The sequence below is a fragment of the Sander vitreus genome, chromosome 12 (genome assembly GCF_031162955.1).
Source record: "Sander vitreus isolate 19-12246 chromosome 12, sanVit1, whole genome shotgun sequence".
Classification (NCBI taxonomy): Eukaryota; Metazoa; Chordata; class Actinopteri; order Perciformes; family Percidae; genus Sander; species Sander vitreus.
In genome coordinates this window covers 21,568,064-21,584,654 of record NC_135866.1, presented here as the reverse complement: position 1 = coordinate 21,584,654, position 16,591 = coordinate 21,568,064, and the positions used below count along the sequence as shown (strand labels likewise).

Genomic DNA, 16,591 nt, shown 5'->3' with positions numbered 1-16,591 from the left:
AAGGTAGACAGAAAGCCTGCAATATAAACTGAGGGCATGGAGTTTTAAAGATGAGAGCATTTAGATCTTGTGACAGATGTTTTTGAGTTGCATACAGTATTGGAAATGCAGAATCCCATACTTTTTTAAGTTGGACTCATACTAGCGATTAAAAATCACAATGTCGTCCTTTGCTGCTTTGATTTTGAAAAACAATGAGCAGTATGGCTAGATGCTGTGATCTGCAGCACTGATCTGTGTCAGCTTTGCAGGATCTGAGAGCCCATCAAATTTACTAATGGAGGTAAGCCATATATGAGTACACAAGTAAATACTCACACACGTGTACACACAGACACACAAACACACACTGAAATGTGTATTTCAACACTCCAAACAAGCACATATATATTTGAGGATTATAGTAATCTGCTTCCCTTCGTGCCCCATCCACTCTGTGTATGAGAGTGTGTGAGTGCTTTAGGGGAAAAACCTGTGAGACTGTGTCCACATAAAAAGCAATAAAACAATCTTGAAACCATTCTCTTTATACAGTAGATTTATTCTTGGTGGGCTAAATGCTGTTTGGATTTTTTAACAGACTGAAAAGTAGCTGTCCAGTACAAGGAAGTAAAATCATGTTTTACATTGAACATTACATTTCTTCCTTTTTACACGCATGAGAGCTATAGTTAGCTGTAGTGGTGGAATGCATTTCATACTCCTACTTAATTGTGACAACTGAATGAAGTGATTTACAGTCTCACACACACACAAGGTGAAAGAAACCCCTCAATATTTTATAAATTAAAGTGACAAACATTCAATTTGAACCCGTGCAAAATTACAATGTGAAAATCATCACGGTGAAGAGGAGGCACTAGACACAATGATCTAAATATACATTCATAGTGCCCATTCATACACATATGGGCTATGTACACTACCTGTCAAAAGTTTGGGGTCACAAATTTCCATTCCACTCCATTACAGACAGAATACCAGCTGATCTGAGTGGGTGGCTGATCTTTAATGCAATATCTACATTGCCCATTATCATCAACCATTCATCCATTGTTCCAAAGGCACATTCTGTTTACTTATCTGATATCATTTTAAAAGGCTAACTGAGAGGGGCTCACCCAGTAAGAGCGTTCACCCCATGTTGGCTGAGTCCTGCAGCAGCGCAGGTTCGAATCCGACCTGCTGCCCTTTGCTGCGTGTCATCCCCCATCTCTCTCCCCCTTTCATGCCTATCCACTGTCTCTATGTAATAAAGGGGAAAAGCCCCAAAAAATAATCTTAAAAAAAAAAAAAGGCTAACTGAGAAAACATTGGAGAACCCTTTTGCAATTATGTAAGCACATAATGTAATCTGAAAACTGCTGCCCTGGTTAAAAAAAACAATGCAACTGATCTCTGGTATTCTGTCTATAATGGAGTGGAATGGAAATTTTTAAGTGACCCCAAACTTTTGACCGGTAGTGTACATAACAGCGTTGGTTTTATAGTATAAAAGAGCTTCAGAATGAGTGTTGGTAAAATTGTAAGAACTGGTAAGGTTTTCAAGAGGCAAAATAAACAGAGGAGATGAGAAGAGAACGGAGAGTAGACAAAAAAGAAAGGACACGGAGTCATGTAAATCTGTACATGAACATAACCTCCTGCCATTTACAGTACAGTATGTAAAGATGTGGACTATGGGAAGGCATGATAAATGTGGTAAGCAGAAAAAACACATTATTGGTTTTAAATCATATCTATTAGATGTTTGGTTCCTTTTATGCAAGGATACATTTTAAAGATAAAAAAGCTAGTTTCCACTGATGAGGACCATGTAATTAGGGCTGGGTATTGCTGCTGCTGCTGGGCCAATTACAACACTTACGGTGATTTGCTGCAAGCAAAACCAAATAAATAGACTTTTGATCGTTTCGTACCGATACCCAGCCTTACATGTCAAATGGTTAAAAGTTCCAGAACCCAGCCAGAAAGCCAAACTATCTTAAAGGTTGTCCAAACAACCCATCAGTTAATAATCAAGCAGATCTTAAATGGATAGAAAAGTTGAAAGAATTTTGAAATTTTGCCCAGGCCTGTGCGGAAAATGACAATATATAGGATACAAGAATGAGGTGTGTTTACATCACCTATAAATATAGTATACTTTATCAGCGGACTCAATGAGAGGCTGAATATAAAGATTTATAAATATTTCAAATATTGATTTCCTAGCCTATATGTACATACACAATATGTACAAATGTCTGGTCATGAGGTCAAAGGTCAGGTGGTCTGCTACCTGAAGGTTTTGCTGTTCAAATCTAAGCTAGTCTTGCTTTGCCAGACCCTCCTCCAAAGCACGCTGAAGGAGAGGCTGGCTACTCCACACAGCATTCGGGGATGGGAGGAAAACATGCTCTGGTTTAATGGCATTTCTTTAAACCAATCAGAATCGGCATGAGCGGTGCTAAACTCCGCACAGAGCCGCTGCAAAATAGTCGTGTGAGAGAAAACTCAGATTGGACAGATAGTCTAGCTGGCTGTCTCAATTTACCATGCAGAGATCTGAGGAGCAGTCAACAATAGTCCTCATAAATCCACCGAATTTAAAATTCCAACACACAGAAAGCGGAAGGAAACGGAAAATACGTGCATCCGGCGGAAATTCCTGCAGCACCGGAGCAATCCTGGAAGTGGAACGTGAAGGATATCGACGATACCTAAGTTGGTGGAATGGACCACCTGGGAGGTTTCAGCAGGTTCGATTTAGGTTAAATTGTGTGTGTGTGTATTTGGTGTGTGTGTGTATTTCACGATGTCTGCAAGCTTGCAAACCATCTGTAAATGTGAACATGGACATAGTAGACCTATGAGAATATAGGTCTACATTTGATTTTAAAATGTCTAAAGATTTTGTAAGATTTTGTCAAAATAAGCATACACCCTGTGTTTGTGTGTCTTTATATCTCAATTAAATGTTTGCAGTGCTGTTTCACAATCAATGCCATGTCACTTTGCTTCCTTACAGCATCTCCTGTCCTACTATGTGACAGTGTAGAGTTCATCCTTGCCGCTCTGACAGAGTGTGTACCCACAAACCCGGGGTCTCCAGCTCCAGTCCCAGCTCACGCCCCTACTCCAGCCCAACACCTCCCTGTTCTTCTCTTTCGGCGGCAGCAGGAACACCACACAGCTGGCCACCAGGATGTGCCACAGAGAGTGCGTGTAGTAGTAGTTGACCTCGGTCTCGGCAAAAATGTACAAACATACCCCGATCAAGGCACAGATTGCCCCTGGGATTAGGAAGAGGACCCAGCGTTTCCAAGAAGGCGGGTAACAATGTCGTCGCCGCACACCTCGGTACACCTGTAAACAAAAGATAACTGGATTTTAGCGCACCTCAGCAACAGCAAGATCATTGTTTTAGTATCATTCTTTTGTTTTCTGCCCATTGTGACTGCCTAGATTTTTATCAACAAAAGAAGTCAGCAGCAGATTCCCATGAGATTGTGTTTTATAAACTCCCTGTAGTGTAGGTCTTACCCAGGCAGTGACCATGAACAGTATGGCACAGAGGACGGGGCCCAGCAGGTTCCACAGGCCTTTGCGGTCCAGCTGCATTGACATGGCTATCAGCAGAGCCCCGAGCATAAACAGAGTCTGCACAAACAAGGTATTAAGAAATTTTTTTTTTTAAACAAATCTTAGCATCTTAAAATATATTAATCCTCAGTTAAGAGTGATAATACTATTATTGGTAAATAGGCGATAATCAGTGTCTTACATATTTGAATATGTCGCTGATGCGAGCCATGCACAGGATGGTGACCCAGATGGAACAGATTGAACCCAGGAAGTCACAGTATTGTAGGGTATCGTAGTCCATTATACACATTACAGCTACACCTGGCTGGTCACATGCATGGTAGAACTAGAATATGAAAAAAAAAAAAAAAAAAAAACATGAAAAAGGGAGGTATTACTCCCTGAATGAATGCTCTTCTCCCCCATACCATATTATACCATATCAATACGCCATGGTGTTATATGGATCATACATCCTACAAATATTAGTGGCTGTCAAAGGTACACTTTGTGCCTCAACTATACATGTTCACTCAGCATTAAAAACTGTGGATGTCTTCACAGTCCTGTGAGGAGGATCTTTTTTTTTTTTTAAGTCACCTGGGCTCAATAGAATATAGAATATGAACAATACTCTAGAGACACGCCTAAAATGCAATATTCCCACATATGTGCATGAGTGTGTATTTGAGTGTGTGTTACCGTGGAGAAGAACATTGTGAAGAGGTAAACGGAGGCCTCAGTGATGTAGCAGCGTTTGATGGCCACCACGATGGCAGGCAGGAAGGACAGGTTACTGAGCGTGAGCAGCAGAGTTGCCGTCAACTGGCGACAGAACGACTGAGCTGTCGAATCATCAGTGCAGCCCCAACCACTCCAGCCTACACATCAAATAAATACAGAGCTGAATTAATCAGTAAATTACGAGAAAGGATACAGTGTTATTTAAGTACAGTTAAAGATAGACTAGTTATTTAGGTTATTTAAGCAAGATGCAAATTATCTTTATGTTTGTGCGAGTGCGTGTCATACCAGCCTTGCAGACACAGGCGGCGTACAGGTAGCTGTAGGATCTCAGCAGTCTACATTCACCGTATGTCCCACAGTCCTCTACACAGGCACTGAGGAACACCTCTGGGATCACAGACACCAATGATGTATTACCACAGTCACTGCTGCTGAACAAAAAAAAAACACATTTAAACATAAAAAAAAAAAAAAAACAATGAACAAGACAGAGGTATCTCATAAAACTCAAGGTCTCAACACACATAAAAATGTGCACTTTAATTCCCCGTACCAAAAAAGTCTATAATAGTAGTATATAGCCTAGTCTACATTTAGGCAACATCTACATACTTGTTTAATTTATTACAGCAAAGGAATGCATAATCTCTCTCTCTCTCTCTCTGTTGCTGCATCTGGCGCTTAGTGTGAGGGAGGATGCACAAGGACAAAATGCCATAGGTGCAGAAACTATTTAGAAATATTTTAGATACACATTTTTCAGATAAGGATAGAAATGCAATTTTTGCACGTGTGTTACCTGTTGCAAGTAAGCTGCAGGGTGAGGTACCATGTTGCTGACTGGGGAAAAGGCAGTCTGACCACAGCTTTAGGAACACTGGCATTCACATGAACACCGTACCCTGCAAACAAAGCTGCAGATACACACATGAGAAGTGTCTCAAAATTCTTTCATAAGTGCTTTTTAAGTTTTACCCTGACAATCTCTAAGTCATGCACTTGGCAGAAGGCAGAAAAACCCATGTGAGAGTTGACAGTCCTATTTCATAAATGTCTTATTTGACTTGTACTTTTTATGAGCTGGACTCCATTGTCCATTCTTAGCATATCATTATTTATCATCAATCCTATGGCCCCATTTCCTGCCGATTTCGGTTGCCTGATTCATTAAACTACTGCAGTTATTTCCAGGTGTTTATTGCATCAATTCCAATTCCTCAGTGTAATGGTGAATAAATTAATCCGGTTATCTGTGCTACCTGTGCGACAGGGTTGAGAGTGGTTGAGTTGGAGCACTGGAGCCCAAGGAGAGAGACAGGCCACCACACGGCTGCTGTTCGCCAGGGTTACATTAGTCTACACACACAAACATGCATCAAAGTAAAACAGCATGAAAGCTTAACTCGTAGACTCTCAAATCTAACAGATTTTATCAGAATACTGTATGTGCGAATGTGTAGTAAATCAGTTGTACTCACAGTGTTGAGTGTGAGCTGTAGGTTCAGTGTACCACCGGTGGCTTGTGTGTGCAGGGGGTAGGTGAGCAGTGTGGGGTGTGTATCTGTAACGCTGACATTGGGTCCATTGACAGGAGTGAATCGGAGCGACAGAACATCCACCTCCTCGCAGAGCACAGGGATGCTCCACACACACGCCGAAAACGGTGTTAACAGTGACGCTGATTCATTGCCCAAGGTGATTGCATCTGCAATCGCTGAGCTGTTGCCTGCTGATGTTGAGTTGGTATTGCTGCTGTTGCCACGAAGCTTGTTGATGTCATCATCTACTTTAAGGCCTACACTTTTTGGCTTACATCCCACTGAGGCAGACACAAACAAACGCAGAATAGAATAAATTACACACACACACACACACACACACACACACACACACACACACACACAGGTAATGGATTTAAACAGATATAATATATGAAAGTTATGTTTATGGACGTGTGTTTCTGTGTTCACCTGTGTAGTTGGAGACGATACTAAAGGTCACAGTACGGTTGTCTAGGCTGCTTTCCACGACAACTCGTAACCAGGTATCCCAAGGTGGGTTGTAAAGAGCTGCAGAGCAGCCAATCCCTGAGCAGTTCACTGTTACTGGGCGCTGCTGCAGAGAGGTGGAGCCGAGCCTGAGGACCAGTGAACAGTTTTCGCTGTCTGCTCCCTCACCTGACGAACAGTCTGCCACAGAGACGGAGAGAGAGGAGGCAAACTCTGGAACATACAACCTAAGGCAGACACAAATACATTATTAGAGCATTCGACACCGTAAATCATAGCCGTCTTATCTCAAAACTATCATCTTATAATACATTACACCAGGCATTATCATGGTTCGAGTCATACTTACAGGGTCGAGAACAATGTGTAGTTATTGATCATGCAAAATCTGCCCCATGCGGAATCCCGCAGGGAACCATACTGGGGCCTGTTCTCTTCAGCCTGTATGTGAATGAGCTGCCTGAAGTATGTCCTGAAGTTGGCATTCAGATGTATGCTGATGACACTGTGGTTTATGTGTCCGGCAAAAGCCCTGTTGTTATCGGCAGTACATTGACTAAAAGTCTTGAGAAAGTGTTTGATTGGCTAAACAAATCATGTTTAACACTTAATTTGAGGAAAACTAAATCTGTGTTTTTCTATAACAAGAAAGCGGATAATAAATGATCTTAACATTAAAATGAATGGTGAACTCATCGATCAGGTAGAAAAAGAAAAATATTTAGGAGTGATTTTAGATTCTGAGATAAATTTTAAAAGTCATATTAAAAACATCTCAAGAAAAATGAAGGCCAGTATGAACTGTTTCAGGTTGATCAGGAGCAGTTTAACATTTGAATGTGCTCATGTCTTTCTGAACACTATGATCCTGTCCCACCTGTCGTACTGCACCACTGTTTGGTCCCAGGCTAGCCAAACTACCCTAAAGCCTATTGAGAGGCTTTATAACCGTGCCCTAAACATTTTAGATAAAATGCCCATTCGATTCCATCACTGTTACATTTTAAATAAACATAAAATCTTAAACTTTGTTAATTTGTTAATCTTAAATACATAACGTTTGTTTTTTAAATGTTTGACTGGACTGCACCTGAGCCACTTTGTAAATTTGTGAACAGGCTGGAGTCCTCCAGATCCACAAGAGCTGCTGTATGTGGAGACTGTAAAGTTCCATTTTGTAAAACATCTTTTGCCCAAAATGTTTTTTTCTGTGAAAAGGAGCCAATTTGTGGAACTGGCTTCCTACAAATATAAAGACTCTAACTAAAATGTCCACCTTTAAAAAAAACTATCAAAAGCATGGTTCATACAGCAGCAGCAGTGTGATCATGCCATATGAAATGTATAGCTGTGTGTATGTGAGGTGTGCATCTGTGTGAGCTTGAGTGAATGTGTTTATTTACTACACTTATTTTTATTGCTTCTAACTGGTTTCTGGACTTTTTATTGTATTCACTGTAAAAATTTGACTCATTTATTATTTTAACTGTTAAAAGCCCTTCTAGGGACAGGTGTTGCGAATTAGCCATGGCTATAAACACTGTGATACAGGCATCGGCTTGTTCTTTGTGTAATAATCTATGTTTTTTGTATCTGTCCCTATTCAAATAAACAAAAAAACAAAAAAAAAAGAGGGACTTATATAGACTGACAACAAAAATATAGAACAGAACAAAGGATGGGACCACAGGAAATAAGACGTGTACACATGCACACACAGACAGTTCTTACTTAAGGCGTGCAGGTCTGTCAGAAGCTGCGGTCTGCTGGAGGAATGTGCCCTGCTGTAAAATAGGTGTGTCCACCGCTTTCCTGACTGACAGCTGAGGCTGGAAGAAGTACGAGCAGGACGGAAAGCCCTAATAGATAAAGACAAAAACTAAAACAATGTAGATCATTGGGGTACTAATGAACAGAAAATACAAATATGAAGATATAAGATACAGTATAATGTAAATAGAAATGTTCTTTCAAGGCCAGCCGTAGGTGAATAAGAGTGCCCTACCAGCTGCAATTCTGCAATATGGGCAGAGGCCAAGAAAAACAAGAATGGGGTTTAGCTACTTTACATAACAAAAGATCCACCCACTGCCTGCACTGGTGGAACAGGTTGGGGGAAAGTAGAGCATGACTGAAATACACTATCTTTCTTCTTTAAATTCTAATTCAGACAGACACACACACACACACACACACACACACACACACACACACACACACGTGTGAAAAGATGACCGGCCAGCGCACAATTTTTCTCACAAGTCTTGTAAACGGTTTTTATGAAAATTGCAGGAGTTTTAACGAGCACAGTTTGTGTTCATATGTCCAGAGTAACAGTCCAGTAGGGGAAACAATTCCAGTGATTCATAACAATAACAGGAAGTAACAAGCACATGCTGCATACGGCCCTGTACAAACCTTCTGCTCTATGCGCCCATCATCTTCAGGCAAGTGGGCACCAACGTACCAATCACCGGGAGCAGGATTGGAGAGGTTAAAGGTTGTGGAGCTGTGTGATGTCACCGGTAGGATCAGAGACAGACAGGGGTTCCATAGCGTTGCATTGGGAAACACCGACCCTACTGGATTTATAACTGGAGGGGCACCATATTGAATATGGCTAAAAAAGAAAGTGAGGGTTTCAAAGTAAGTTTCAGAAGAAGAAAAAAAAAAAAAGTGTTGGCAGAATATTAAGCAGAGAAACTGGTTGAGCAGAGGACAAAAAGAGATTAAGAAGAGTCCCATGAGCAGAAGAGACTGACATATATAGCAGAGAAAATGGGTAAACGTTTTCATGATGCAGAAGTTAGTATATCTTACATGGTGACATTGTGCTGTCCACATTGGAAGGTGTGACCCTTGGTGACAACAAACAGCCAGCGAGCGATGGCAGTTTCCTCTGGTATATGAAACCTCTGCAGCCTCACGTTGCCATACCAACCATACTTTGACAACTTCTGAGCTGGTTTGGACGAGAGCTCTGACACAAAGGTCAATTGTCCATCTGTAGGGCATACGATTTCATTGTAAGTGCACAAACACAGTTTTTTTTCTACTAAGTGTAGCGAAGTAAGTGGAAGAAAAATGAAGAAAATGGGAGGGAAGTAGTTTTTCCACAATATACTAAAACTGTACACTGATCTAAGCATGTGATTGAAGATTACAGTACATGCATAATTCAACAATTAATGATAAAAAGAAATCACATAGAGCACAACTGACACAATTAGACATTCAGTAATAAAGAATACAAAAGAAATGCTGTCACACTAATAATCTAAACCGTGTTGCATGTCAAGCAGAAACAGTATACTGACATTATTCAATTAGCAGTACGGCCAACGAGAGGTACTGTAACGTCGTCACATTCATCATATGGCTGACAAAATATCTCTTTAACATGTGCATGTTAGTGTGAGAGCATTTCACAGAGCGCACACTGGGTGGGTTTCTGGCATACAGGTAAACTCGCATGTCGAGATAGTTAGCAAACATGCTAACACCAGTTCCCTCTGACTTCGTCCCTTTTGCCGAAACACTTACCGTCTGCTAATGCCCAAGACGTCAAGGCGGCGAAAAGGAAACCACGTATAAAACAAAATTCCATGTTTCCTTCACGAGTGCCTGAACCATCACACCGCCATTTATCCACCTGTAATGTCACACAAATATATCGCTACCGTGAACTCACTCTACCTGCACAACACTTCCTGATTTCTACGAGAGTCGTCGGGTGCTGCCTTTGTGGTCTGTCGGAAAGATGAACATCATACACGTGAACGAGCTAGAAAGTAACGAATTGGCATTTCATTCATAATTTGTCTCAATTCAGAGCTCTGAGATGATGTGAAAATATCATTAAAGTGACACAGATATGCATCTCCTAAATTTACAAGGTGTAACTAAAATGTGGGGATCTCATACACATGTTTTGGAAGTGCATATACTTGGATTATTTTTGGAACAATATTTATAAACATAAATTATGTAAGAAACACTACACAGAAAGTAATTACATTGGACGTCCTCATCTATATTGGGATACGTAGAAATGCTGAAAAGTTTGATAATGATGCAAAGAAATAAATACTATTAATAGTGACAGCAGCAAAAACATGTTTATTATTTAATCTATAACCTTCAATTAAACAATGGTGGAGAGAACACCCAAGGAAAAAGCATGTGCAATGTTAAAGGGCAACCAATGACATTTGACAGGATATGGGGCAAACTTGTAAAGAATATACACAAATTAGAGGAGCAGTAATCTCTATAGAAATTATATTTTTGTATGTGAAATGTAACCATGATTGAAGGTTGGTATTAATGAGAGTTAAAAAGATGCTGAATATGTCTTGTGGTAAAGGGATAGGACAATGAAAAGAGTAAATGTTTTTAATGATGAATGTATTGACACATGTAAACAGAAAAGAAAACTCAATAAAGATATTAAATTTAATAAAACTAAAAAAAGTCACATAAATGACGTTTGGTTGATAACGCAAAACATAATGCACGAAATTGCATAGGGTATAGCATATATTATTGGGTCTTTGTAAATTATAGAGTGTGGTCTAGACCTACTCTATCGGTAAAGTGTACTGAGATAACTCCTGTTATGATTTGACACTATAAATAAAAATGTAATTTAATTAAATTGAATATATTAGTCCATGTACACAGCGCTTGTGTTAATTATAATGTTTACAATAAAAGACCAAGCTTGAGAGAACCAAGGAAGGCAACGCTGGCCTACAGGAACAGCGCTGAAATGCCTTCATTTTAACATGTGTATGTTATGATTAGGACTTATTTCACCAAGACTAAGACCGAAATTACACACATTCATTCAGCACATTCATACTTCTCTGCTGTTTGGGTTAAGAGACAACTAAGATCATCAATAAAGACTTGTTTATTACCAACAGATACTATATTAAGCTCATCATTGCATAACAATTTGCAATACAAATTGCAGCATCATTTTTAAAATGCTCACAGCTTAATTGTTGCCTTATATCCATAAATGTGAAAGAATTCAAAGAGACTGGACAATATATGAGAAATAAGCACAAGAAAGTATTGACAGCCATTCTTGTCTTATGAATGAGATAAGACAATCAAATGAAATTCAATGAAATGCAATTGCATGAAAAAGACAGAAAACAGAGTTCATGATCAATACCCTGCAATTCAAGTCCTTAGTAAAACATTCACTATATAAAGATATAACATTTCTCAATATCTTCTAGAGCTTCTTCATATTTGTGATTTCTTTTATTTTTAAGAAAAGTTTTTTTTGTCTTTTGGAACTCCTTAAATACACACATCAAACAGCATACATTCAATCATAATCAAAAGCCAAAGAGGAAAAAAAAAGACAGTAAAACGTTTATCTTTAAGCATCATTCATCATTCATTCATTAGTGTCAACGTGCATTTTAAACTGTTGAAGAGAATAGCTTCAAACCAAATATCATACAATTAAATCGTGCATATAAGATCATAGAAAGGTCACATCGTCCTGTGACTCCACCCAGCACCACTGAGCATCATAGCCCAGCAAAGCCGTCTCTCTATTATGCACACTCTCTTCCTCTACCATCTTATTGTTCTGAGAGGATCTGAAAGTCTCCTGAGTTTGATGCTCTGTCTGTGTCTCCCCTGACTGTGTAGTAAGGGAAAAACTACCATTGTCCGCTTTCACTTCTCTTCTTGCCCTGTTAGATCTGAAAAGAGCTCTTCTGATGCTGTCAGCACCATCTTTGATGTCTTTTAATTGAGCTACACCTGAGTCCTGTGGTTGTGACTTTTGTAATTTGGCACTAACCAAACCGCTGGCAGGACTAGATGATTGCCCCCAATGCCTGGAAGGATGAGGGGGTCTTGCATCAGTAGTCTCGGGGATTAGCATGTCAAAGTAGCTCTTGTGGTTTGAATCACCATCCCCAGCATGCGGTGGGTGATCTGCTGATTCCTCACCAGAGGCGGTTTCAGTCAAATCCTGAGTTGGACTCTGGCTTCCTCTGTGGGAGCAATGGTAGAAATACTAAGCCACATATAAAGCCTGAGCCCTTAAACTGACAATGCTTTAAATCTACATCCAGGGTGATTCAGTGATCAAAAGCTTCTTTTTTTCTGAATCACTGGTTTACACACAAATGCATTGGGAAACTTAATTTCTTTGTTTTAGGTTTCAGAGGCTACACTGCATGCACTTCCCCAAAAGTCATTGTGGACATTTAGAAGGATGTTAGAACATTTTCAGTTCAAGTTTGTGTTTTACTATATTGCTTGTCTATGTATTCTCACAGTAGCCTATGTATAATATCCTGAGAAAAGTACACGTTTTTCATATCCTGAAAATGCACTGTTGTATACTCTTCAGAACACTGATGAATATGCCAAATGTAGGCCTAGTCTCACATTGCCAGACCTATCTTCACAGCACTGCAGAATACATGCCAAATGTGATAACTCTAAATGTGACATTAAACGGTTTTGGTTAAGTGCAGAATACATTTTATGTTTACAGGTCTTTTATCTGGACATATATTGTCGCACTTTCTGCAATGCAAATGCCCATCGTAATAATACTCATCCATACTACACCAATATTTTGGTAAGATATTGGTCTTGGTATAACCTGGGTATAACTTAAAAATAAGCACACATTTTTAGTGAGAACAGGTTTTCTGTACACCTGCAAAACTAAACACTGTACTGTACCTGCAGGGGGACATTGAGGCTCCTTGCTCCTCCATAGTCACCAGGCTGCTCAGGCTGCCTGTTAAACTGCTGCCATGGCTGGCTAGGGCACCCCGCTCCTCCATCAGCCAACGCATGGCCTCGATACCCTCGTGCACCGCCACCAGCTGGCGCAGGATCCTCACATCGGCAGAACGCAGCCACCTCTGCATTAATAGTGAGGAGTAAGATAAGCATGATGCAAGTGAAAATAAAGTCTGTGCGTGTGTGTGCGTGTGTGTGTGTGTGCACTGCAGGTATAGGCTATGTATCAGGAGAGCTGAGAAAGCTGTGTGGATTATGCTCATTTTCAGGTACATAATTGTATTTAGAGGTTATATCAGAATAGGTTTACATGGTTTAATTTTCAAAAAACACTATATTTTTGTTGTAGTGCACATTGCTGCAGCTCCTTTTTTCACCCTGTGTGTTGAGCTCTCTGTTTTAGCTACAGGGTGAGACATCTCACTTCTATCCCATCTTTGCTGGGAGTCGCACATGCGCAGTACCTAGGTAAGAACTACTAGCCAGTCAGAAGTAGTGTATGAGGGCGTGCCACGCTAGCAGCTAGGCGAGCATTATACAAAGTGACGCACGTTCGTCACGGAAGTAAAGGCTGGACTCCAATAGAGCTGTTTGGAACAGTTTGTGAACAGTGTTTTCTGTTGGAGATGGTTAAGTGCCTTTGGGGTGGACTTTGGGCTTTTTCACTTTGTAAACCTATAACATGCACAAAAAAGATATATAACACAAAAAAGTAAAGGGAAAAAGCCAAAAAAGCATAATAGCACTTTAAACGCTCTCAAGGGCCCCATTAATCTTTCTGACACCCACTAGTTAGGCCCCTGTCTGTGCTCATTTGACTACAATACCAGCTAAAGAAAATAGCAAACAAACAGAGAACAATGAGGGAGGAACAAAGGTGAGGTACAAGGTGCTCAGAGAATAATTAAAGGAATCCAGTTAGAATGTGTAAAGTGAATGGAGGTGAATGAGAGAGAAGCCAGGTGAAGGGTGTGGCGGAGACAGGTGACAGTAGCTGTCATTAGAAATAAAAAATAAGTAGGTGAAGCGGCTCAGAACGGAACTCTTCTGCAGTTCAGAGAAAAACATGTCATCAGAATATGAGAGAAGTTATTCCTGAACAAGTTGTGCAAGTTGTGGCTTTGCCTAAGCATGGAATATGCGCAGGTAGCCTACAGTCAGGCGCACTCAAACAGTTACACTCTGCTGAGTCACTACAATACAGAAGATGCTGTCTATCTAGAAAAATTCATAGCCTACATACATTGTCTATAATATGATAGATGTATTGCGGAGAAGACAACACGATTCTTTACCATATCTTGTTTTAAGTTGCTTATTTTGTCGGAAAAGCTACCGGCGAAGGCAGAGCTGCGGTCTCCCCTGTCGACCACATCAGACCTCCGACCATCTTCGCATTCAGCAGCATCCCTCATCCAAATCAGAAGACTTTCCGGTGTTTTCCTGCCAACCTTATTTTCCACTTCTTTCAGATCTGGGAAGAAATTGTTGAGGATTTCCTCTGCCATCCCACCGCGCAGTATTTAATTCCAAGTCTTCCGACCGTGGCTTTAGATGGACGAGAGCTTGTGCGTAAAGGCACTTCAGCTTTCCACTGTGAGAAGTTAGACCCCCCAGCGGGAGTTCACACACACACACACACACACACACACACACACACACACACACACACACACACACACACACACACACACACACACACACACACACACACACACAAATCTCCCACACTGCTCGACTTACAACAAAGTCCCACACGTTGTATTCCTGAACACTCCACAATAAATCATGATCACGAACGACAAAGCTGCTACAGAGGCGCATAACAAGCCATGAAAACGCTGGAAGTGTAACGAGCATAGGCCTATCACCTGTCCTGCTGACTGCTGTCACCATTCATGCTACAGAGGTATTGATGGAACGTAGCCCAGAATGTGATGCTGGAAAGTGGAAATGCTCTTTGTGTAGTCCTCAAACAATGTTTGGAGTTTCATACAAGCAGTCACATGGAGAGGCTTCAGTAACACCTGTGCGCACATACGTAGCTTACCTATTCTAAGTCTGTGAAATCAAATGATGATTGACCGTCTTTAACTTTAGCTATATTTGATTATGTAGCATTGTAAAAAAATATGTCAACCGAATTTAACTAAAGCCAGAAAACCTTTAGTTATAGCCTATAGGTATTTTAGGTACATCAAATGTAGGCTAATGTAGGCTAGTGGCTATGCACAGCCTATAAATTAGGCAATACCTATATTTTACAGTGTCTACACAGACTAAATCTCTCCATGAGTAACTGTCCTGCCCTGGGATCAACTCCCCAATGTCCTCATGGCAACCTGAGATATGATGAGATGCAGGCAGCATGCTTAAATACATGTCCATATAATGTATGTTATAATGTATAACTAATTTTAGACATAAAGTGAATACAAATTCATAATAGGCGTGTATGAATCACATTATGCCTTATCAGGTAGCCTAAAGCGCCTTTCACACTGCATATTCTTAGCCCTGGGCTATGAGTTGACCCTGGGATGATTCAGCCTCCTTTCACACGCACATTGTTAACCCAGGGTTAACCTAAGCCCAGGGGTTGGAATAGTTTATGTTCTGATGACATGACAAAGAAGTCCTGTGATTGGACAACAAAAACGTTAGTTTGTAAAAAGTTCCTTTTTTTAACCTTTAGCCCCGTTTCACACTGGCAACTTTTATGGCCTAGGGCCAGCAAGCCATTGGAGAGGGTGGATGGCAGGTTAACAAGGGACATTAACATTTTGTCAACAAAGGGGATGGCATCCCCCCCTCATCCCCACTCAAACTCAAATCGCATACTGAATGTAATAAGGCTATGTTAGCTAGCCAAATTAGCTAACCTTCTAACTGTTAACTGTCAATCGAAAATGTCGCTCCCTGTAACAAAATGCATTGGTCCCAAAGCAACATTATATTATTGTAGAAACAGCTCTACAGCTCTATGAGTTATGCTTCTTCTCTTACTTTTCATAAGAAATATTTTGTTCCAAGAAAGTAGCTTTGCTCACAATAATGCTAGCTAACATTAAATATAGCCTACGCTAACATTTACCACCTGAGTAACGTTACTTTAAGTTATTAAAACCAAGTGTATTCGGCTAATGCTGGTTAAAAACATAGAACTCATGAAATTATATATAGCATAATTATATAGCCTATTATAATTTAGAGTTAACTATATTGACTGCCTGAACCAACAAAGTAATATTAATTTTTGTGTTTGTTTGTTCATTCATTTGGTTTGTTGGTTGGCGAGTATTCTGGTGATAAAGGTTTATGTTTTAAAATGTATAAATACTGACCCAGAGCACTTGTTCAAATAAATTTGGTTTGTAAGAAAAAAATAAAAAGAGTAAGACAAATGATATGTATTTAGATTTATAAGTGCACAGTCCATATTTGGGAGAGCTACAGTAGATGCAGGTGTTGGGCAC

The 16,591-nt window shown here is 40.2% G+C and overlaps 1 protein-coding gene across 2 annotated transcripts; it reads right to left on the bottom strand.

The window, feature by feature from the left end:
• Window positions 1–520: 520 nt before the first annotated feature.
• On the bottom strand, window positions 521–10,051 carry pgap6 (post-glycosylphosphatidylinositol attachment to proteins 6). Of its 2 annotated transcripts, none has more exons than XM_078264566.1 (13): window positions 9,867–10,051; window positions 9,144–9,327; window positions 8,742–8,943; window positions 8,055–8,182; window positions 6,285–6,550; window positions 5,793–6,133; window positions 5,574–5,670; window positions 5,114–5,228; window positions 4,600–4,745; window positions 4,270–4,448; window positions 3,767–3,913; window positions 3,526–3,642; window positions 521–3,348 (listed from the first exon to the last, which is right to left on the bottom strand). In XM_078264566.1, exons 1-13 carry the CDS (start codon window positions 9,928–9,930, stop codon window positions 3,025–3,027), a joined length of 2,310 nt encoding a protein of 769 aa, XP_078120692.1. In that variant the 5' UTR covers window positions 9,931–10,051; the 3' UTR covers window positions 521–3,024. The 2 variants fall into 2 exon arrangements, with proteins under 2 accessions (XP_078120692.1, XP_078120693.1); XM_078264567.1 differs by having other exon boundaries at window positions 4,600–4,742.
• Between the last annotated feature and the right edge of the window lie 6,540 nt (window positions 10,052–16,591).